The sequence below is a fragment of the Trachurus trachurus genome (genome assembly GCF_905171665.1).
Source record: "Trachurus trachurus genome assembly, chromosome: 4".
Lineage (NCBI taxonomy): Eukaryota > Metazoa > Chordata > Actinopteri > Carangiformes > Carangidae > Trachurus > Trachurus trachurus.
The window spans coordinates 27591629-27616752 of record NC_139898.1 but is presented as its reverse complement, the minus strand read 5'-3'; the positions used below and the strand labels follow the sequence as shown (position 1 = coordinate 27616752).

At 40.9% G+C, this 25124-nt stretch overlaps 1 protein-coding gene across 1 annotated transcript; it reads left to right on the top strand.

The window, feature by feature from the left end:
• Positions 1-17733: 17733 nt before the first annotated feature.
• Positions 17734-24986, top strand: LOC310984422 (retinal Mueller cells isomerohydrolase-like; the record flags this gene model as incomplete). The annotated part of the gene is made up of 14 exons (XM_083969622.1): positions 17734-17799; positions 18389-18471; positions 19022-19172; positions 19820-19927; positions 20385-20526; positions 20763-20910; positions 21000-21081; positions 21235-21367; positions 22343-22485; positions 22582-22711; positions 23636-23750; positions 23837-23931; positions 24033-24144; positions 24841-24986. Exons 1-14 carry the CDS (start codon positions 17789-17791, stop codon positions 24984-24986), a joined length of 1599 nt encoding a protein of 532 aa, XP_083825748.1. The 5' UTR covers positions 17734-17788.
• Between the last annotated feature and the right edge of the window lie 138 nt (positions 24987-25124).

Below are 25124 nucleotides of genomic sequence, written 5' to 3'. Positions count from 1 at the left end.
ATTGAGGCTACACAGCCCTTAAAACTTGTCCCTCAACTTAACATCCTGAGAATCGAGCACTAGCACCTCGCAGGAGTGCACATTTTAGAGGTTGAGGGTTAAGATACAGTAGGAACTGGAATTCGCCCTACATCTCCTCTAGTCACTGACCTAATGCCGTTCTCCCTCCGTCAGTTCCCTGCACGCCCGCCCCCGGCTCAGTGATTATCGACTGCTACACCAAAACGGCGCTGTTGGACTGGCACAACGCCGAAGGAGCCGTGGACTACAACGCAACAGCGCGCTCCTCTGACGGCCACGTGTCCTCCTGCAACACCAACTACACCAACTGCGAGCTGATGAACCTGCAGTGTGGTCAGATCTACGATGTGGTGATTGTGGCCTCAAATGAGATGTGCAGCAGCCCTCAGAGCTACAGCTTACAGGTGGAATCAGGTGAGCTCTCAATCAATCAAACTTTTCATACAGGAAGTAGCTCAAAGGGCGTTTACATGATTAAAAAAAGAATAATAATAAAAACAGAGAGGACATTTACACACATACACACACTAGGGATGTACCTGAACCCAAATACGTTATTCGGAAGTACACAAATAATGTTTTTCTGTCCGAAGTTTCATTATCAGTGACGGAGTTGTTTTCGAGGTAAATGCAGAGACTGCTTGCCGAAAAACTGCTCCTGACAGGAACACACATCAGCTGTTTTGCATGAATTTACCTCTAAAACAACTCCGTCTCGTAACGTTCTGTTATTATCTCATAGCGTGGTGAATGTGCAGGTCACAACTTGTCCACCAGAGCGTTTTGGAGTTGTTGGATTGTGTATTTGATGAGTTTGATGAGGGAAACCAAGAAATCCCATGAGCCTCTGTAGTGTAGCTCTGAGCAGCTCGCCGCTCTGCTCCGCCGGTCTAAAAACAGCTTGCACCGACAATTAAAGGTAACAAACCTACTGCTAAAACTATAGGGATTATGGCAATGGGCCAATTTGCCGTAATGTTGAACTATCCCTTTAAAAGCGGTACCAGAGAGGCCGACCAGGGTATTACTGTAAGTCTGTCCAGGAGACTTGCATGGTCAGCTGTATCAAATGCTGCTCTCGGGTCAAGTAAAACAAGAACAGATGGTGGAACAGATGAAGATCTCTAATGTGAAAAACAAAATACTTCAGCTCAAATGATCTGCTCCTTATAAAAAGATTGTGTAATTCATGATGAATTTGAATAACAAAACTAAATATTGAGTCGTACATATAAACAGTAGACTTGAAACTAACAGTAATAGTCATAGGGGTCATAGGAGTCATGTCTCAGTTTTCAGATGAGCTTTTACCTCTGTTTCATTGGCTCAGTGACCTCACCTCTCTCCTCTCACTTCCTCCTCCAGTGCCTTGTCCTCCTCAGGACGTAGTGACTGTCGTGGACTGCGACAATAACACGGCCGAGGTCGAGTGGCAGCCGAGCAGTGGGGCCGACTCCTACATCGTCCAAGCGTTCGGCGCAGAAGGACACGAATCCGCCTGCGAGACGACGTCACAGTCCTGCGTCCTCCCAGACCTGGTCTGCGGCTTCACGTACAACGTCAGCGTCATTGCCGTTAACGAAGTGTGCAATGTGACACAGAGCAACATCACCTGGCTACAAGCAGGTACAGTGATAGATGTCATTACTGCAGATGATTTAAAAGCATATTTGGAAGGATTCGAAATATAAAAGTGTTTGATTTGACTTTAAAAGTGAAATAAATAAAACATTTTGGTGGTTTTACAGATTCCATATTTGTGATTTTACACACTAAATGCATGAAACTGATTTGAGCAAAGTAGTTGTGTCGTGTTTTCTTTTTTTTTTATCAGTGTTAGTTATTTCCTAATATAGATGATTATTGGACAAATATTGACCCTGGATCGTTAAACAAGGTTCCTATTTCTCTCTCAGCGCCCTGTGTACCACAGCGGGTGGAGGCCCGGGTGGATTGCCAATCTGGAGACGTGGCCGTGTCGTGGGAGCCGAGCAGAGGGGCGACATCGTACACCACAGTCGCCCAGGGCAACGGCGGTTATGCTTCGACGTGCAACAGCAGCGTCTCAACGTGCCTGTTCACCGACTTGATGTGCAGCCACAACTACTCCATCAGTGTCAGTGCTTCAGACGGGACGTGCAGCAGCGCTGGAAGCTCGGCTGTGGACATCAGCACATGTAAGATCAATCAATTAATTATTTTACACCTTTATTAAAGGGATACGCCAACATTTTTTTTTTTTTATGTGTCTTGCCTCACTCCCGAGTCCATGACCAGCAGATAGACACCATCCTTTCGACTGTGCGTGCAGTAAGAAGGGAGATAGAGCCGTATCGCCCGTAATTAGCTTAGCTCAAACGCTGGAAGTGTATCTGTTGTGTTAGCTGCCTCCACATAAAGTCATCAGAGAAACTCTTCAGCAACTCTAAACGGACCGATCTTCGTCTCAGAGCTGTAAGGCATCTTGAGCGGTCAAATGCCGCTAACGGGACGAGATCGGTCAAAACGGAGGGTTCAAGCAAAGACGGTTTATTTTGGTTCAAGCTAGCTACATCGAGGGTAGGTTAGCTTCCTATTTCAAAGTAAAAGCACTGCTGTATATAAAGGGCAACAGGTGTTTTATTTTGTGAAAGTAACCGGAAGTGCGTTGGTCACAACGGCTAGCTTGAGTAGCGCCGAATTCGTCCGAACAAAATTGTAAACAGCTGGTATTCAGACAAATTAACGACACACTGCTGATCTAATTGGCTACTTTCTCGCCTAAAAATGTTTGAAATGTTGATGAAGTGATATATTTACAGAGTTTAGAGCTAAAATGAAATCAGCTTCTGACTGCTGATTTCGGCTTGGTAGGAGGCAGGCTAACACTACCTATACACTTCCAGTGTTTGAGCTAAGCTAATTACGGGCGATACGGCTCTATCTCCCTTGTTACTGCACGCACAGTCGAAAGGATGGTGTCTATCTGCTTGTCATCAATTATTTTACACCTTTATTAAACATCTGTAAAGCATATTGCATGTTATATTAAAGCCCTGTTGTCTGTCTGTCTGCAGTGCCGTGTGTACCACAGGGGGTCACCGCAGAGATGATCTGCAGCAACGACACAGGTGTGGTGTCGTGGGAGGAAGACGAGAGCGCCGCCTCCTACACGGTTCAGGCCTTCGGGCCCGATGGTCACAAAGCCGAGTGCATGAGCAACGAAACCAGCTGTCAGCTTCCCAACCTGCACTGTGGTCAGCTCTATAACCTGACGCTGACGGCTCTGGATGGAGAGTGTGACAACACTCAAGCCCACCTCAACCTGCAGTCTGGTAATTTTATTTTTTATTTTTTGTATGAAAAAGCGCAGTTTGTCCATGAGTTGAGTGTTTTTGTTTGAGTTTATTCTGTCTCTAATCTTACACATTTACAGTTGAGTTCACATAATGATATAAAAGTATAGTACTGTCCAGAATAACGATTCATCACGCCTCTCTCTACCAGAGATGGGGACTCGAGTTTGCGACTCGAACTCGAGTCGCACTTAAGTCGCACCCACAGAGACTTCAGACTTGACTTGGACTCGTGCCCTAAAGACTTCAGACTCGACTCGGACTCGTGTTTTGAGACTCGTGAACAATCATTATTTTTTTTGGCTCGTGCCTCCCTCCTGACAGGACGACCGACGGTCTTTTTTTTTCTTTTTTTTTTTTTGCCGTTAACACACCACTAGCGGAGCAGCGCCACATGGCCGGTAACGTTATTCAGATGGAGGTTAGATCTTCATACTGAACTCCTACAGAGTGCAGCCAAACACCAGTGTCTAAAGAGAGAGGAGCAGCAGAGCTCCTCTGACAGCGCAGCATGCAGCGCAGTCAGCTGCTGGTGAGTGACAGGCGACTGTGAACTGGCTTTTTTTTTTTTTTTTTAATAGCGGCACCGTCCATAGCCTACATGCACAACGCCCGTTTGTTGTGAAACTTTCCTTCACGGGGACTAGCTGCTGCATAACGGGCACATATCAGGCTACTCTAGGCTAAATCCTCCTGTTTATTTATGTTTTTGCTGCGAAATATGACTGAAGGCACGTATGGAAGTCTGGACGTGTCGACACGCCCCCATGAGTTGACGGAGCTAATTAAAAAAAATAATAACAACGATGCGGATCCAGAAAGGTTTTGCTGCACATAAAGATGTGAGCTATAGGTAGGCCACCCATATCTAATGACCTATAATTAACAGCCTAAATCATTTTTCCATGTTGTTCATCTGGGTTTTCTGAATTCAACAAAGCAAAAAAAGAGAGAAAAGGCCGGTGCAGAGGGGCAGAGCAGCCTTGATTTTTTCTTGACTCAGAATACAGTTTCCTTTAAAGGAAGGCTTTCATTGTGTGTTTTCTTCATATTGCATTGCAATATCCTGTTTAAAGTGATCATATAATAAACAACTAATCAATACTGTATAGATAGCCTACAGTAAATGCTTTGAATCTCTTAGATATAGCTGTGCAGTATCCTTAGTAGACCGGATAGCAGCAGATGATAGAAGGGTCATTACAACCAGAAGAGACAGGAGACTTTTATTTTTTAGAGACTTGAGACTTGACTTGGACTCGTGACCAAAGACTTGAGACTTGATGAAGTCTCACCCCTCAAAGACTTGAGACTTGACTTGGACTCGTGACCAAAGACTTGAGACTTGACTTGGACTTGCAAAAAAAGACTTGTGAACATCTCTGCTCTCTACTTTGCATTTTGGCCAGATGCTGGCAAATTAATTATTGCTTTCCTTTCTCTAGATTAAGTTAAATGAAGTTCAGTTTAGTGTTTATTTGTGACAGAGTTGTTTTCGAGGCAAATGCAGAGACTGCTTGCTAAAAAACTGCTCCTGACGGGAACCTGCATCAGCGGTTTTGCATGAATTTACCTCTAAAACAACTCTGTCTGGTAACATTACGTTATTATCTCATAGCGTGGTGAATGTGCAGGTCACAACTTGTCCACCAGAGCGTTTTGGAGTTGTTGGATTGTGTATTTGATGAGTTTGATGAGGGAAACCAAGAAATCCCATTAGCCTCCGTAGCGTAGCTCTGTTCTAAAAAATAGCTTGCACCGACAATTAAAGGTAACGAACCTACTGCTAAAACTACAGGGATTATGGCAATGGGCCAATTTGCCAAAATGTTGAATATCCCTTTAATTTAGACTTCAGAAAGGATTCATCGTGTTCTCTTCTTTCTAAAGGATGATTAAAATGTGTTGCTGACATGTGAACTGTCTATTACATTTATATTTTCGACCAACAGTACCTCATCTAACCTTCCTCCTCCTTCTCTCCCCCAGTGCCGTGCACGCCCACCAACGTGAAGGCGTCTCTGCGGTGCCGCTCGAACTCTGCCGCTGTGACGTGGGAGCGAGCGAGTGGTGCAGTGTCGTACCTGGCGGTGGGTGTCACAGCAGACGGCCGTCACCGGACTGAGTGCAACAACACGGTGACGTTCTGCGACCTGACGGACCTGCAGTGTGGACAGACCTACAACGTGAGCGTGTTCGGCCAGGATGAGTTCTGTTCCAGCAAGGAGAGCGACAAGGCGTATGTGCGGACAGGTACTGTAAATAAATCTTATTATCGTTAGATTGGCAGAGTCTAAAAGTTGTCATACCTCAGTGTGACTTAAAGGGATATTTCCGCCTCTTTGGACTTGGGTTGTATGAGGTGCAAATGGCCATTAAGTATAATATCTGCTAGGGCTGGGACGATATGCTTTTCTCCCGATTCGATTCTTCTACGATTTTTTGGATGGCGATTCGATTTAAATTGCGATTCTACGATATTGCAGATTCTCTCGATTTTTAGTCTGCATTTTTAACATTTATCTGCACACAAATACTGTAGGAGCCTATAAATTAACATAGCCTACTCCATTATAAAGTGAACTTAAACCCTTTTCAAAACCTGTACTCTCTGTATGTAAAAAAGGCTAACAAATGCACATTGCACAATATTAAAAAAAATTCCCCCCCAAAAAGAAAAATCGATTTAAAAATCGTCAAAAAAGATATCGCGATATTTATGTGAATTGATTTTTTCTCCCACCCCTAATATCTGCAGTAGAAAGGTCTCTGCTCCCCCACACTGAGAAACATCGGTGCATCGTGCTACGCTGAGACACCTGCAGTACACTGTTGTCAAAAAAGCTGAACTATCCCTTTAACTTGCCAGTCTCTCCTCTCTTTTTCTCCCCACAGCCCCTTGTGAACCCCAGAACGTGACCGTTGAATCACAGTGTGCAGAAGATGCCATCACCGTGTCCTGGTCTCCCAACCCTGACGCTCAGTACTTCCACGTGGCGGCGATAAGCAACACGATGGCGAGACTCTACTGCAACTCCACCGGCGCCGCCTGCACCATCAACGACCTGCCGTGTGGACGGACGTACAACGTTACTGTGCTGTCTGTACGGGACGGCTGTGAGAGCCAGAAGAGTCCTGTGATACAGACCTCCTCAGGTACTGACTGTCAGTTGTTTGTTCAGATCCATTGATCACGCAGGTATAAATTTGTAGCTCAACCTGCCTGAACGCACTTGTGTTGCGATTATGCTAATTATCACGTCTGAACAACTCATCTAACAACGTTTTTAACCAATAGGGTGTCATGTGTAAGTTGAAACACAATCGGAAGTGACACCAAAGTTACCATCAAATATAAGATGAAAAGCAAAAGAAAGAAACAGCAGCTACAGAGTACAAGTGTTTCAACAGCAGTTTTTTTAGTTCTTTTTTTATATCAGGTTTTATAAAAGTAACAGTTCAACATTTTGGAGATACTTATTTTATACTTTTTTTTTTTAAACTTAAAGGGACAATGAGGACGAAAACATTTGCCAAGAATGTTTTCATTGATCAAGAATGAAAGTCAGAGATTCGAAGACGATCAGATACCGTCGTAGTTCCGTTATTCCCATGACCCACCGGGCAGCGTCCGGGAAACTGAAACTCGGAAATTCTGGGCGAGCCGACCACTAAATAATAATAACAAAATAACGATAAAGACAAAACGATATATTTATCGAAAATGGACCCATTAACAAGGGTGGGTAACGTAGATTCATCCAGATTAATATGAGACTCTTTTATAACCAAAAGCAAACTCTTCGGGGTCTCATTAATTTTTTTACAAGGTTACACTTTAATTTGTTTATATCAAAAGAAATTAAATGTTTTTCTACATAAGGTTCATTTTCTGGAATATGATGAATTAGTGCTTTATTCAAATATTGATTGTTAAAAAAGTCACAAGCTAACACATTGTCATCTTTGGCCCTTGCTGCTGTTGCTGCCATTGAAACAGAAACCTTATTTTTATGTCTCTAGAGATAGAGAATGTTTTCAAATAGACAAAGGAATGCAAAATAATTGGTGAAGATATGAAGAGAGAAACAATTTGATAATATCTGCAAACAGCAGACAGGGTCAAGTGATCACAGCGACATTGAAGTTTGCATTTGGCTCGATCTTTGTGCTCAGTCTTTTCCATTTCCCCCTCCTCCACAGTCCCATGTGTGCCCAGGAACGTCAACGGCTACCTGGACTGCGTGACGAACTCGGCCTGGGTGACGTGGGACGACGCAGAAGGAGCCCTCAGCTACTACGTTCACGCCGAGGGGGAGAACGGACACAACTCCAGCTCCGTCTCCGCCTCCTCTCCCTGTAACGTCCCTGATCTGAAGTGTGGGGCGCTCTACACGTTCCACGTCACTGCTCGCAACAAACACTGCAGCAGTAACTACAGCAGCACCTTCGACCTCGAAACAGGTATTCAACAGGATTATATAGATACTAACTATGTGAAGAGTTTATTATCTTTGATGTCAAAATCATCCAGCTGGTGTTTTACCACATGACGCATCTGCATCAACCAAACTCTAAATCTTGTTGGGCACAAATCTCCTCGTTCTTGGCTCAACCCTTTGAAACGAAACACTGTTGAGCTGCAAAACTGTGATGCATTTCAAGATTCAAAGTGTTTATTGTCATTTGCACAGTACATAAATGCCAACATACAGTAAGCAATACAAAAACGAAGTACAAAAACAGAAAGACAACTAAAGAGTAACAATAATAATATAGTAATACAAAAATACAAAACTAAAAGTAACAGTTGGCAGTAGTAGAGGTGTTTTTTTAAGCACTTTATTTGTAATTTTTCAATTATCATAAACAATCATATTCTCTGTTTTACAAATAACTGTAGAAAAACAGTCCCGACAATAAACAGAGACAGATCAAACCCAAAATCAACGTGACTAGTCATAGACAACAGACAGGCAAAGACAGGAGGATAAAAAACAACAACTAGTGCACCTAATACTTGCAATAATGTGCAATTTGCATGTGCAAACTGAAGGTGCTGTTACATATTAGTGGTGTGGACTCTCATTCATCAAGTGATTTTCCACTCCACAAATCTCTGATTGTTTAATTTGAATATTTTTTAGGAATAAAACGTTTCAATACCTCGCAATAAGTAAAGATTAGTGTAAAAACGGCAGGTATTTGTGTAGGAAAACAAGCATTTAATAGGTTTAGTGTTACAGGACAGGGTGTAGAAGTTACTCTGACTTGTACAACTTTGTACATTAAAATGCATGAAGTTATTAATCATATATCTCAACACAGGAGCTCAGAGTCAGAATGAAAGTAACATCAGTGAAATACAGCGTTGTCTCATTATCGACTCTTCTTCTAGGTCCTTGTGCTCTGACGTCCATCAGTGCAGTGACACAGTGCCACAGCGACACCATCCTGGTTGAGTGGGAGATCACTCTGGACACGCCCCTCTACCTGGTGACCGCCGAGGGTCACGACCAAAGCATCATTTCCTGCAACAGCTCCTCCAGTTTCTGTGAACTCCAGGACGCCAGCTGCGGCATGCAATACAGCATCATCGTATCAGCTTCCTCCGACAAGTGCAGCAGCCTCAGAAGTCCACCCAAGAAGATCAAAACAGGTGCTTTTTTCTTGTTTGCATCTCATTAATGACAATTTTTTTTAGCAAGATCAAAACTTTAAACCAAGGTTATTATAGTTTTAACATTTTCATTAGTTTTTATTTTTATTTCGTTTTTTTGGTTTGCTTTTTTATTTCAGTTTAGTTTTAGTTAGTTCAACAAGTCATTAAACAGTTTTAGTTTAGTTTTCATCTTTGAGGAATTAACTAGTTTTTATTTCGTTGTAGTCTTAGTTTTAGTTTTTCAGGTTTTAGGAGAAAGTCTCTAAGACCTCTGAAGATGACCTTCCAAATTTGTGGGATTTTTACCTTTAAGTTGCATCCCATAATGTTCCCATCAGTCCTACATTCACTCTTATCTACCTGTGGGTCGTACTGTACTCCAAGTCGTTCCATATTGAGCCGTGGCGTTTTCTTCCTGCAACTTTAGACATCTCTAAGAAAACTAAGCTGTTATCTGATATTCAGTTTAGTTTTAGTTAGTTTTGCATTGTTCATTGCAGTTTTTATTTAGTTCTCATTTGCTGAAAAAATTGTCGTTTTTATTTTTATTTCAGTTTACTAAATTATTTTTTCACTGCTAGTTTTAGTTTTAGTTTTAGTCTTAGTTTTAGTTAACTATAATAACCTGGCCTTAAACTAATTGACTCTGCCTCCCTCAGCTCCCTGTGTACCAGACAACGTGACGGTGGTGCAGCTCTGTGAGGAGCGCGGGGCGGCGGTGGCGTGGGCGCCCTCCATCGTGGCCACGTCGTATCATCTGACGGCCACAGATATGGACGGGAGCGTCTCCAGCTTCAACACCTCGGTGAACAACCTCACCCTGGTCGATCTGCACTGCGGCCAGTGGTACAGCATCAGCATCACCGCCCGGGGAGACAACTGCACCAGCGAGGCCAGAACCTCGTCTTTCAGAACAGGTCGGGACACAATGAGACTTTATTTTTTTTCTGTGTTTGTTTCACTTTTCACTTCAGATCAGTTTGATCAAGTTCATTTTCACTGTTGCAACAGTTTTTGATTTGATGAGTCTGCAAATGATTATGAGTGATACAGTTTAAAAGTAGTTAGTGGATTGAATAGAAGATCAACAACAATTGTTAAATCATTTTTGGTAATTTTTCAACCAAAAAAGTATCAATACTTTGCTTTGATTCTCAGATGTGAAGATTTTCTTCATGACTTTGTCCGAATCTCTAGGACTGGGGCCATTTTTTCAGACAAAACAAATGCAAGATGTGTGTTTTTCTGAATTATTTCAACTTCAACTTCAACTTTATTCATTATGTCCCCCAGGGGGGCAAGTAATTCTGCAGTAGACAAGAACATAAAAATGACATATACCCTGTAACAGACACAAATCAAGAATTATTATTATTTGACACTGAATTGACAAAGTAGCTGCGTTTCCATTACAGATTTTACAGATTTTCGCAAAATAAAAGCGATATTTCTGAAACTTCGAAAAAGTGCAATTGCTACAGTATATTTGAGAGTTTTTTCGAAATGTAGGTGTTTCCATTACTAGTTTTTCATTTCGATATTTAGGTTTTGCGCATTTTAAGGGGTAATGGAAACGCACCTAATCAGTTAATTGATAAAATATGAAATTGTATCTTGCGCCCTGAAGAAATGATAGAAGAGAAAGCTTTAATTTCATGCAATAATTCATTACTAATTAGTGTTTGGTTAAAAAAGTAGCGTTTCCTGTTTGTGTTGATTTTATTGATATAACAGGCTGAGACAACATTGTCCTCAACATCTATAAACTGCAGCCCAGCTCCACGCCTGAGTCTCTGACAGGAGTTCCTCTCTCTTTCCCCTCAGTTCCCTGTGAGCCGTCTGTCCTCGCCGTGGATTTCGACTGCGAGACCAACTCCGCCTTCATGTCCTGGAACGCCAGTGAGGGCGCCGTGGAGTATTTTGGCTGCGCTCGAGCGAAGGATGGAGAGATGCTCTACTGCAACAGCACCGAATCCCCCTGCACCCTCGAAGGCCTAGAGTGCGGCAAAAAGTACAATTTCACCGTAGAGGCCTCTGATGGCGTCTGCAACAGTTCGTTCAGTGAAACTCTGGAGGCGGGAGCAGGTAAATATATAATCTGAGTCATTAAATTGTGCAGTCTAGGGCTGCAACTAACGATTATTTTCATTATCGATTAATCTGTTGATTATTTAAACGATTAATCAATTAGTTGTTTGGTCAATAAAATGTAAAAAAATGTTGAAAAAGGTCAATCAGTGTTTCCCAAACCACAAGATGACGTCCTCAAATGTCTTGTTTTGTCCACAAACTAAAGAAATTCTCAGTTTATTGTCGTGAAGAAACAAAGAAACCAGAAATATTCACATTTAAGAAGCTGAAATCAGAGAATTTTGACTTTTTTTCTTTAAAAAAAACTACCCAAACCAATTATTCAATAATCAAAATAGTTTAATTTAGCAATTTTTTTGTTTAATTAATTTAATAATTGATTATTGTTTGATTAATCGTAGTTCTAGAACATGCACTTCAACTGGAAGCAGCGAAGTCTGGTATCTCTTGAGTTTTTACTCAACCTTTGCTTTATTTTTTGTTGTGTTTTATCATTTTATATCATTGATATTATATCATTTTAGGTTATGTAAACTGCTGGACGATCTGAATTTCCCTCCTAGGGATTAATAAAGTATTTTCTGTTCTATTTTATTCTAGTTGCAGCAATCATAACAACACTTTTTGGGGCCTATAGTATTCCTAATCACGACTCCTGAAGAACTAATCCCTGTTATAAAAATAAGTTTCCTTCCTCCTCAGGGCCGTGTCCACCGACTACTCTCAAAGTCAAGATGCAGAAGATCGGCCAAAATTACTGGGCCAGGACGTCATGGGACAGCGTCAATTGCTCTGATGTCGAGTACCTGGCAGAGGTGACCGGTAGAATCGATAACAACCCTCTGACCCAGATGCACGTGGCTTCCTACTGGCTGCCCAGGAGATACTTTGAGTTCCCGATGCCTTGCAGCACAGCTTACAACCTCACTGTACGCGCCAGGAACTCGGTCGGGGTCAGCGCACCTTCCAGCGCCCACAGTGGAATCACAGGTAACTAATACTCATTCAGTGTTGTAATTAAGTAGAGATTTTAGTGGCTTTTACAAGTTTATGTGAAATTCGTATTACTTTATGTGTAGAAATTGAAATTTCCATATATAAACAAGGCATGTTTGGCCACATACAGTACGTTGTTGCAAGATTAACTGACTCTCAGACCCTTTTTTTTTTTTTCAAAGATCAAAAAGCAGCAAATACGTACACCCCAAAAATTCTACTTAATATTTAAAATAAAACACTTGTCTCTCTGTTTGTTAAGAGTATTTTCTCTGTTTCCCTCCCAGCCCCCTGTCCTCCACAGAATGTGATGTACAGTGGCAGCGAAAGGTCTGCAACGCTGTCCTGGGACGCGTCAGTGTTCGCCACCAGCTACACCGTCTACAGTACAGAAGGAGGAAGCCGCATGGAGCTCTGCAGCACCACCACGCTCTCCTGTCAGCTGACCGACTTCAACGCCACTACGACCGAAGTGACGGCCAGTAACGATGTGGGAGAGAGCAACCCGAACAGAAATATTACAGGTCAGACAACCTCATTTGCTCTGGAAGTAATTGTAGGTCATTACTGTATGTAATCTAGAAAAGACTATAGAAGAATAAACGCTGATAGCTCATGTTTTTACTAATGTCAGGATGGTATTTGACTTGTTTTCCCATTAAAGTAGAAATATATTAGTATTATATATTGCTATGGTTTGAAATCCATTTGTAAGATGTTGTTCTTATCTTCCTTAGGTCCAGTAAATGCTCGCAGAAGAAGAGATTTGCGGGCCACTCAAGTCTACGCCCATTTAGACAGAGGTAACTTAAAAATGTTATTATATATTACATATTGTATTACACATGTCACGATTATACATTTTCTTGGTACAATTATTGTCAGAGAAATAATCACAGTATTACGATTATTATGCATTAATTAATTTCACAACACTATGAGTGTTTAAAATCAAATATATTCAAAAATATAATTACATTACTCATTGTTTAAACAAAATATTTCAAGTATTTATTATGTCATATTATATGACCAATTATTAATCCCTTGAAAGGAAGTGTTTGAAATATTCAGGTCATAAATTGTTATTTATACCAAACGTTTACATTTATTTTAATAGTTTTTTGTTTTGTTTTGTTTTTTTAAATTACAAATGACACGCTAACATTTAAATTCCTACCAATTCAATGTTACGTTAGTTAAATGGACCAGTATCTGTGCAGTTACCTCTATTTTGGCACACATCTGCAGCAACATAATCTTTTTTGGAAAGTAACGGTATTTAGGAATCTTTACGATTCAATTAATTGTGGCATTTAATACCACGATTAATTGTGAAAACAAGTAATCGTGACATCCCTACGACCTATAGATGAGTGTTATACACATTAATCAATCAAATCCGACTGCATATTCATCACCAGTTCCTCTCTCTCTCTCTCTCTCTCTCTCAGAACTTGAAACTCCGAAGTTGCTGAGTGTAACAGTAAGTGAAGTTTCCCTGAGTGTGAAGTGGACGACGGTGAGCGGTGCAACCGAGTACACAGTTGTCACCGTGGAGGAGGGGGCCGCCGAGCCGCCGAGCGTGAGAACCGTGGAAGGTGATTACTACGTAGAGACTGATCTCAAGCCCTGGACCACCTACTGCGTCAGGGTCGCAGCCAAGAACGCCATCAACCAAAGCGCCTTCTCCAAGCCGGAGTGCAAAACCACCGGTGTCTCCTAATGAAATAGCACATGTGTCCTCTTTTTTTTTTCTTTTTTTTTTTTTTTAATGTACACTGGACTCAGAAGAAATACCATCATATGAGTTGTGTGTTTCGTCTTCTCCACTCTTTAGCGTCCGTATCAGAACTGGTTCGAGTTCAGTCTCTAAGAACTGTAGGGGGAAAGTGTGTAAAAAAATAAAGTAATAATTACAACTTTAGAGCTATAACAGACTTCTTATGTTTTGGGGGCGTCTTACACGTCACAATTAAATTATGATCAAATCTTTATATTTGGATGCTTATGAATCTTTGTTAGCAATAGCTTGTATACATTCTCCTAATTGTGGCTGGTGTCATACTGTAGCATCATGTGGCTTCATAGCTGTCTAACAAAGTGTTGCTGAAATAATATTTATCAGAAATGGATTTATTTTTGAGATAGTTATATTAGATTCTCTGGATGATTGTTAAAGTAGTGTAAACAAATAAACGGATATTTATCAAGCAATATTTTTAATACCATGCAGTATATTTTCTTTAAGATGTACTATATTTCTTTTCATTTTGTGTACACTTTGACAGATCTTTTTTTTTTTTTTTTTTTTTTACCAATCCCAGAAATGAAGGAATACAATAAAATCTGTCAAACATTAAAACACCACTTTGTGTAAAAATAACAGCTGGAAACTTTCCTTTTTTTAAAAAAGAAAAAGAAAAAAAAAGATCTTGACGTGTGTGTGACTGCTTGTTTAACTCATTGAGTCCCAGCCCTAAAATGGTCAGTGCTGTGTGCCAGCGTTTTGGGGCATTTTGAGTAATATTTCAAGACCCACAGAATATTTTGTACTATGACTCTGAAAACACAAAACTCTCTATTTAACTAGGGAAAAACATTAGTTTGTACCTTGTTCCATTCTTGATATATCTTAAAGCAGAAGTAAGCGATCCGGTCGTTTTGGCTAATGCTGCGTTCCAGGCAGGCTTTTGAAACCGTTACAGCTTCAAGTCACGACTTACGACTTTGTAGCGTTCCAGGCAACCCACTCGTGTTTTTCCGACCTGTTTTACCTGTGAAAGTCACTATAACGGCCACTCGTAACTTCCGACCCGTGAACTCGCACCAGATCGAACTGGTACGACTTCACAGGTCGGAAAAACACGAGTTACTGGTTGCCTTGAACGCACCATAACGTCTTGTCAGCCGATGGAGTTAGCAGCCCCCGCCCTCGTCATGGATCTATTGGTCCTCGTCCCTACGTCACCACATTCAGGTGCATCCATTGGCTGCACAGTGTGCACACACAGCCCTGCATGCCGTTCTCTCTCCTCATTGGATAAAACTTGTAGGATACAAGAAAAGTTTTCTCCTCGGCTCAGAGGAGAGCAGAATGACTGAGAGACCCGTGTTTCGGTCCAAACACTCTATGTAAGTGATTGCTGTCGGAAGATATAACTATTTAAGACTTATATTAACACAAAAATATCGCTTACTTCTGCTTTAAGTTGAATAGAGCCTGGTTGCACCAAAAAGACCACTTTTTTCTAGAAAGCTGAGAAAAATGCATTTTTGTGAAAGAGAGTCTCTCAAGAAAAACAGTGATTTGTCCGTTTTAATTTTGGCTTCAAAAACATGTAAGACATCTGAAAATTTCATTTCACGTGTTTTTTCATTGTACAAAAAAAAAAAACACAAAAAACCCCCAACTAAAATACAACAAGTAGGACTCCTACTCTGGGAAACCAAGAAATCCCATGAGCCTCCGTAGTGTAGCTTTGAGCAGCTTGCGGCTCTGCCCCGCCATTCAAAAAATAACTTGCACCGACAATTAAAGGTAATGAACCTACTGCTATGACTATAGGGATTATGGCAATGGGCCAATTTGCCAAAATGTTTAACTATCCCTTTAATATTTTAACTGTTATTACATTAGTTATATAGGTGCGTCTGTGAGGTTGTGTTTTACAGCCTTCATACTTCATATGAATGTATGGGAGAATGAGTCTGAAATATCAGTTAAATAGTTGATAAATTGCAGAGAAATGGGAGAACTGAAGTTCAGAGGTTCTGTCTTTGATCCTCTTTACTTTTTTTGAAATGAATAACAAACTAAACTAACCGTGCGTACTTATTATAAGGATGTAAATTACTGTTAATTCACCAACCACAACTGTGACTTTGTGTGAATATATTTTTGCTTTGCTGTGGATTATTGTGAGTTTATCGTGCTGCTGTCACCAGAGGAAGTTGACGACCTGAACTGCAAGACTCAGGTGAGGAAGAAACGAAGGCATCACCAGCCTGCCGCTAAAAAACGTGTAAAGCTAAAGGAAACATGGCTTAGGGGACCGTCCACATGAATACACGGTCAAGTTGTGTTTGGTTTTTGTATCGTCCACATTTGTTGGCTAATCTATAGACATGTTGGGTAATATAAAGAGAAAATGAAAATCCTACCCCAATACCCACTTGTAAATCAGAAATGTAAACCAGTCAACAAAAAAATGTAATATAAATACAAAAGAGGTAGCTAGACATATTCTAGATGGGTGTGTCTTGAACAACAATGTTAAAAACCATGACAGGAACTTCAGAGGCACTATAGCACTAGATGCCGGGGCAGAATCGCTTGTCGACACAACACGTGAGCACTCGCATTGACCAAAATTGTAGTTTTACCACAAAAAATGACCCAAAATTGTTGTTTTACTACAAAAAAATTACCCAAAAGGTAGTTGAAATACTTGACACAGCACAAAATCTGAATGGAGTTTAACTACTAGTCTCCCCAACACTGTGAGTAAGTCGTCGTAGATAGGAAAAATAAACACAGGACAAGACTTTAGAAGAATTTGGTGCCATGGTCTTTGTATACATGGGAGTTGTTGAGTCACACATTGTACAGACAGAGCTAAACAGTCATTAATCATCTCACTCTGTTTAACCGCTGACATGAAGAACTGTTTCGTTAAAGTACAATAAACTGACATATGATTCATATTCAGTACATTTCCTACATAACTACTCAATTAAATTAAATGACACGGGTTGTTTCGTAAGCACAGTGGTTTCAGTTCTGTGCGGATGCATGATTGCAGTTCAGATTTTCTATCAAACATTTGTTGCAATCAGCTAAAAAAAAAGAGTTTGAGTAGCATTTCAGACAGTTTGGCCTCCTACTGTTTGTTTTGTTGAGAGAAATCAGCATCAGTTGTCTTTAACTTGCAGCATCCAGACAGATCCGATGACAGATTACTTCATTTTTAAACCCACCCTTTCATCCTCCTATTCAGCATTTAGCTTTCATTTGTCAAAATGACAGTGGACAAAAAGGTAGACACTGTTAATCATTCACTCTCCCCTTCTCCCTCCCTGCCTGCCTGCTTCTCCCCCTCCCCCTCCAGACTTAGCCAATTAAAATACTTGAAGCTGTGTTTCTAGAAGCTGTCTGGAACTAATTAGACTGGATTCTCCCTCTACATGCATATCCACATCCAAACAACACCAGCACGCTGCTTTTAAAAGCCGACTTTACTAGTTTGACCCACATCATCAGTAGGTGTGTGTGTGTGTGTGTGTGTGTGTTTGAGTTTCCCAGGTTGACAAAGAACTTGTTCTGGGGCCTGGAGAACATTTTGCATGAGGCTGAGGGCCAGGCGGCTGAAAGGAGACGAGACAAAGCTGGCTTGTTCGGCTCGGGGTTAAGACCAGAGGAGGAGGAGGAGGAAGTGTAGAAGGGGAAAAGAAAAGAGGGAGCGGGGCAGCAAAAGGCATGAAAGCAGTGAACACAGACAGAGGGAGTGAGGAAGGATGGAAAAGGGGAGGAGAGACGGAGAGAGGAGGGGGTGGATGGGGGAGAGGAGGAGGGTTCAGTTTCCATCTCTCACCACAGGAAATATTTGTGTGGTTTAAATGCGAGCTGGAGTCTCTTTGACCAGCGACTTGAGAGCACAGAGTGTAAACAGCAAACAGCAGCATGGCCAGCCGGTGAGTACGACCCTCGCTCTCTCTTCTCTCCAATGATTTTACATTTTTGAGGATCAAAACTTCACTTTTTTTAAAACAACTTCTTCACTGCTTGAATTTATTGGGTTCCTAGGAATGAAATAATAGGAAGCAGCTTGCAGACGCCACTATGTGACTCTGGTTGTTTCACTGTAAGGGACTCAAGTCCTAATGAGTCAGCTATGTAGGTTTCTGTTTCTGATGATGCATGATGAGTTTTACACAATCCCGGAAAAACAGAGTGAGTTTCAACATGAAATTCTGAGAAAGAAAGAAGCTGCTACGCACTGGAAAAAAAAAACTTGGTTAAGTAACTTGGAAAGAGTTTCAACTGCTGTCTCTGCTCTACTCAAATGTCACTTTTATGTCATCAACTTTAAAGAGACCAGAGCAGCTGTGGTGTTTCATAATCATGTTTCATAAAGTCAAAATAAGGCAAATAATTGGCTTTATTCCCCCTTTATTCTTTCTTTCTTTTTTTTTTTTTACAGGTTTATACCCATAAACACAGTCTGACTAGACTATGTTGCAGAATTGTACTTTTAAACTAGTTCTTTGTTTTCCTCTCTAGTGTGGAGCATCCTGCTGCCGGCTATAAGAAGATCTTTGAGTCAGTGGAGGAGCTGAATGAACCGATTCCTGCAGAGATCACAGGTAGGACACTTCAGATAACATTGTTTATCTCTTAAAGGGCAATTCATTTGTTGGTCTCCCAGTGTAAACAGTGCATTAATGCATACAATGGACAATGCAATAATTAATTAGAGTGCTCGAATGCCTCCAAACTGAAAATCAGGAACAGATACATAGAAAGCACTATAATATAATACAAATAATATATGTAATTTGGTTTGTTTGTTTTATTTTTGCCCCTGTATTTTTATGCACTTTTCCCATTCTTTAAGTTTCTGCCATCGCAGGGTCATCACAAACATTGTGAATGTATGTAGTGCTTTAAATTCACTTCAAAAACACTTGCAACTATGTAGTAGTTGTTAGGTATATTAGAGTTAAAACGATGATGTGTATAAACCTTTAGACTTGTTAACACATTTTCTTGATACACGATGATATGCGTTTGTATTAGGATCAGAAAACTGACTGTTTTGTCATCAATTGCTTTGGTGTGTGTGTGTGTGTGTGTGTGTGTGTGTGTGTGTGTGTGTGTGTGTGTGTGTGTGTGTGTGTGTGTGTGTGTCTGCAGGAGATCTACCATCCTGGCTGGGCGGCAGTCTTCTCAGGATGGGTCCAGGTCTTTTCGAGGTGGGGGATGAACCTTTCTACCACCTGTTTGACGGACAGGCTATGATTCACAAGTTTGACCTGAAGAACGGTCAGGTGACCTACTACAGGAAGTAAGAGTCCTAATTATGACCTTAGACAATCAAACACAATCAATCATGTTTGTCTCATTCAGAAGTTATTCAAAATGATAATTCAAATTCACAGTTTTGATCTCTTTGAAGCATTTTGTTTTTCCTCATTCATTTTTGTTTCCTGCAACTAACAAATTGCAGAGAAGCTGGTGTGTATGTGTAAGTGCGTGTTAGTGTAAGTGCTGTATCAGGTGTGATTATATGGACACAGACAGTTTCTGACACAGAGGTAAAACTGTCTCCCGGACAGAGAAACAGATGAGCGAGGTTGTAGCCTATGGGAGCGCTACAGCCTCTTGTGGCCAAAATGAGTATTACAGTAGACAAACAGCTGGGGAAAATAAATCACTGGCCTTTCAAAGCTTTTTGTGGATTTGTGAATATTTTCTGTATTTTCCCCTGACGACAAAAAACATTACAAGTGTTCCCTTATTTATCACTTTTCACCGAGGACAGAATTGATGATAAATTATACTGAAATGAAGAGTGGAAACCAAAACAATAATCAGGCCTTACTGTGCAGAATCAGTGTATTTCTCAGATTTCGCATCTTTACTGGCTATGAAGGATTTCTTATGTGTTTATTTTTTAATAATTCATCACGTGTGTGTGATCTTTGTGCTCAGGTTCATCAGGACAGACGCATATGTCCGAGCCATGACTGAGAACAGAGTGGTCATCTCTGAGTTTGGAACAGTAGCCTACCCAGACCCCTGCAAAAACATCTTCTCCAGGTAAACCTGAGGCCTGTACATTGAGAATGTGCTCAAAAGATCAAATAAAAAATAGTGATTTATACTATTTGGTTGTTATTTCTGCAGTAATGTGTACATTTAATTTCATTTCATTTCGATTTATTCCATTCATGGTTTACATACTTAACATGATTGCACATATTTACATGATGAACACATAATCACCATAAATGAAAAGGAGCAGGATAAAGAAAAACGTATGGTTCCTGCCCCTTTCTATAGATATAATTGCATTGGCTTTGTATCAACACCAATATTACACACTATTTCAAAAAGTTAAAGATGATGAAACATATAATAATAACAACAAGAAAACACCTGCAACAGAAATCATGACAATAATTTATCTGTGATTAGAAGTAATCATGATATATGATAACACGCTGTTTTATTTTAATGTGTCATTATTACTTAGTTTTTCTCTGTGTCTGTTCAGATTCTTCACTTACTTCAGAGGCATCGAAGTGACTGATAACTGTTTAGTGAACATCTATCCAATCGGTGAGGACTTCTACGCCGTCACAGAGACCAATTACATCACCAAGGTTGATCCTGATTCGCTGGAAACGTTATCGAGGGTGAGAGCTGACTGGTTGGATTTAGCAATTCTATAAATAGTGTCAAGTTTTGCGATCATATTTTTCTGTGATGTACTTTTTGATTAGTTTTTCTTCTCTTTATCCTCTATTTGAGGTCTTGATATTGACAATAACAAATGATGAAGCCAGTTAAAGACAGTTTATACACCATTGTTTACGTAAACACAACTGATTGTCTCTTCACCCTCTGTCTTGTGTTTGTGTGCTGACACCAGGTCGACCTGTGCAAGTACCTCTCGGTGAACGGTGTGACCGCTCACCCCCACACCGACTCAGATGGTACGGTCTACAACATCGGAAACTGTTTTGGCAAGAATATGAGTCTGGCTTACAACATTGTCAAGATCCCACCTGCAAAGAAAGGTGAGGTCACGGTGTGTCACAAACACTCAGAGTCACTCAGGTTGATATTTAAATACACTGACTCTCTCTGCATCTCTTTGTGTCTCCAGATGAATCCGACTACTTTGAGAAATCCTCTGTGGTGGTTCAGCTGCCCAGCAGTGAGAGGTTAAAGCCGTCCTACATGCACAGGTACCGAGTTACCCCACAAAATACATCCACCAAACCAGCTGTGATGCTTTACGTCAATATAAACTGTGAACTTCTTCTGTATTTATATTAATGTGTCTCTCTCTCTGTGCCCTGCTCGTCTGTCTGTCTGTCTGTCTGTCTGTCTGTCTGTAGTTTCGGTATGACAGACAACTATTTTGTGTTTGTGGAGCAGCCGGTGAAGATCAACCTGCTCAAGTTCCTGTCGGCTTGGAGCATCACAGGAGCCACGTACATGGACTGCTTCGAATCCAACGACAGCATGGGGGTAAGGCTGGCAGAAAAAACACATGAACTTCACATGTGAAAAGTTTTGCACATGGGAAACATGTTATTTGCACATGGGAAACAAGTGGTTTTGGCCCAATTTTATGTGAATTACATGTGAATTCCCACGTGAACCGATTTTCCACATGCGATAACATGTTTTATACATGTGCTCTACATGGTAACACATGTAAAACCATAGATCACATGTGGAAAATGGGTTCATATGGTAATTCACATGTGATTCAAACAAAATTGGGCCAAAATCACTTGTTTCCCATGTGCAAATAACATGATTCCCATGTGCAAAATATATCACATGTGAAGTTAAAGGGATAGTTCACCCAAAATTCAAATTTCACTCATTATCTACTCACCCTCATGTCGACTAAGAGCTGGGAGAATTTTCAGAGTCCTCCGTTCCTTCTCTGAGTTACGGGGGGGTCCGTGCAGCAGTATTTGTCCATATAATGGTTGTGAATGGTGCTCACTTTTCTTCGTCCAAAAAGACACAACAAAAAACATCCAAATACCTCCATACTGCTCGTCTGTAATATCCCTCTTGTATTGAAGCCCCGACATGAGAAATTGTTCCGCCGGTGATTTGCACTGACACAGGAAGAGCAGTGAACTGAGACATAGGGAGCTTCCGCTACAAACAAGCTTAAAATATAGACTTATTTAATTTTTTTCGGAACAATTTCGGGGCAATGACAATGTCGGGGCTTCAATGAATGAAATTTGAATTTTGGGTGAACTATCCCTTTAATGTGTTTTTTCTATAGGGCTCCCCCAATGAGATCTGAGGCACAAAATGAACACAAAGAAACATAAAATGATCAGAAACAGACATAACATGAATCTGTGCCCTGGTCTGGTCGCTCATTTAGAAATTCTGCCTTTTACATTTCTGCTTCATGTGCACTGTTTGTGTGTGTGTGTGTGTGTGTGTGTGTGTGTGTGTGTGTGTGTGTAGACGTGGTTCCATGTGGCCACTAAAGAGCCAGCAGGTTATCTGAGCAGCCACAAGTTCAGGACGTCGGCCTTCAACCTCTTCCACCACATCAACACCTACGAGGACGAGGGATTCATCGTCGTCGACCTCTGCACGTGGAAAGGGCGAGTATGACCCCATGTGTGTGTTTGAGTGTGTGTGTGTGTTCTTTGTGTAATCATCCTGACCTCTCTTCTCTCTCTTCTCTTTCTACTCTGCAGTCATGACTTTGTGTACAACTACCTGTACCTGGCCAACATGAAGCAGGAGTGGGAGGAGGTGAAGAAAGCAGCGATGAGGGCTCCTCAGCCCGAGGTCAGACGATACGTCCTGCCGATTGACATACACAGGGTGAGCACACACACAAACACACACACACACACACACACACACACACACACACACACACACACACACACACACACACACACACACACACACACACACACACACACACACACACACACACACACACACACACACACACATCTTATAGGTATCACTCATTGTCTAACTAACAAATTAACCATCATTACACAGCTAAAAGACAGATAATGAAGGGGGCAGTTGAAGTGTAAAAACAACAAGTTGAACAAGTCTCTCTGGACCGTTTTAAACTATTCAAATAAACCACACCTCTTTGACATAACAAGAGTCTTTATTTATGTCCTATTGCCTCAACAGTTTCTACCCCACAGCAATAGCCACACTCAATACCACCAACAGCTAATCACAGTGCAATATGAGATGCTGTGCAATTCGGCAAACTGAATGTTGTGTGTGTTTGTTTTTGTTTTGTTTCATTATTAACATTATTTATTCTAGCGATTCTTTTTATTATTTCTTTCATTCTTTATATTATTTATTATTCTTTTTATGTGAATTTTTTAACTGAAATAGTGCGATGCTTGTGGTGTGTACTGGGTAGGCTACTGTGTACTTTTTATTCAGAGACATAGAGATGTACTTTTAATGGTGATATTTATTAGAATTTATTATTCCTCATGAGGTATTTATTCATATTCTTACATGTAACTAGCAGACTTTGCACACAGCTGCCAACCCTCTCTTTTATTTCCAGGTTTCTCTGTTACGTTATGTGTTTGTGCAAGCCGCCAAATGGAATTGCCCTTTAAGGGATTAATAAAGTAGTCTTGAGTCTTTTTATTATGGTTGCACCGTCTGGTTTGGCATTTTAATTTTCATTGTACATGTGATAATGACAATAAAGGATAATCTGTTCTATTCTGTGTGTGTGTGTGTGTGTGTGTGCAGGAGGAGCAGGGGAAGAACCTGGTGTCTCTGTCCTACACCACCGCCACCGCTGTTCTTAACAGCGACGGGACCATCTGGCTCGAACCTGAAATCCTCTTTTCTGGACCAAGACAGGGTGAGACACTCTGTACTCTGGACTGTAAACCATGACCAGCACAAAAACTAACTATTTGTTACATATGAAATGATTGTCTCTCTCAGCCTTTGAGTTTCCACAGATCAACTACTCTCGGTGTCGTGGGAAGAAGTATTCCTTCGCCTACGGACTTGGACTCAACCACTTCATCCCTGACAGGGTAGGACTAGGAGCTTTTTAACCTCCAGCTCATGCAGAGTAACTATGTGATGGTGTTGTAAACTGCTGCAGTTGATTCCAGCTGTTGGTCATTTGTTGTAGATAGTCAAGCTGAACGTTCAGACCAAAGAGACCCTGGTGTGGCAGGAGGAGGAGTGTTACCCGTCAGAGCCGCTGTTTGTCCCCACGCCTGGTGCTACAGAGGAGGACGATGGTAGGACGCACACACACATCATGCATACGATCGCTCAGAATTACACCTGCATTTATATATAACCTGAGATCTTAAAGAAAAGGCCTAAAAATGTAGGTTAAACTCATGTATTATCAATATCAGTATTCACCTAAATAAATGTAAGACCCAAATTAAATTAACTAATAAAGAGATGCAGCTCTTTTTTCAGCTCTGAATGTATTTTTATTATGACACAAAATTATATTTATCAAACAAAAAAATAACAGAGACATCAAAATGTTAATTTAACCCTCAGCCTAATAAAATTTCTATTCAAAGGGACACTAGAGTGATTCACAGTCGTATCTAATCTTACTTCCATAAACTCATTTAAATTAAACCAAGGATGGTCCAAACTGAAGCAGCAGAGACCAGAATATCAGAATATTTAAAACAAACTGTGTCTAATAGTAAATCTGTATAATGCGCCCTCACACCTTAAAGGTCCAGTGTGTAATAATTGGCAAGGTTTATTGGCAAAATGAACATAAGTGTATAAAGTAATCGCTATAAAATACAATTTTGATTTCGTAGGCTTATAATTAGCCCTGCAATCTAGAATCTGAATGCAAAATGTCCTGGTTTTCCACCCATTTTACACACTGGACCTTCAATCAAACTCCTTAATTTAAAGTTGAATGTACCCGACTGTGAATATTCCTGTCTGTCTGTCAGGTGTGCTGCTGAGTATCGTGGTGAAGCCGGGTGCAGAGAGACCGGGTGTCCTGCTGGTGCTGGACGCCACAAACCTGACGGAGCTGGCCCGGGCCGAGGTCGACGCCATCATCCCCGTCACCTTGCACGGCACGTACAAACCATGAGCTCGACCGAGACACATCATAAAGTACCTGAACCCTTTCAATTAGAGATGGACTTCGTTTTTTCTTTTCTGCCCAAGCTGCTGCTTCAGTGGCTCTGGTCAACTTGTACACCAATGTGACTTTATTGAAGTTCCCATA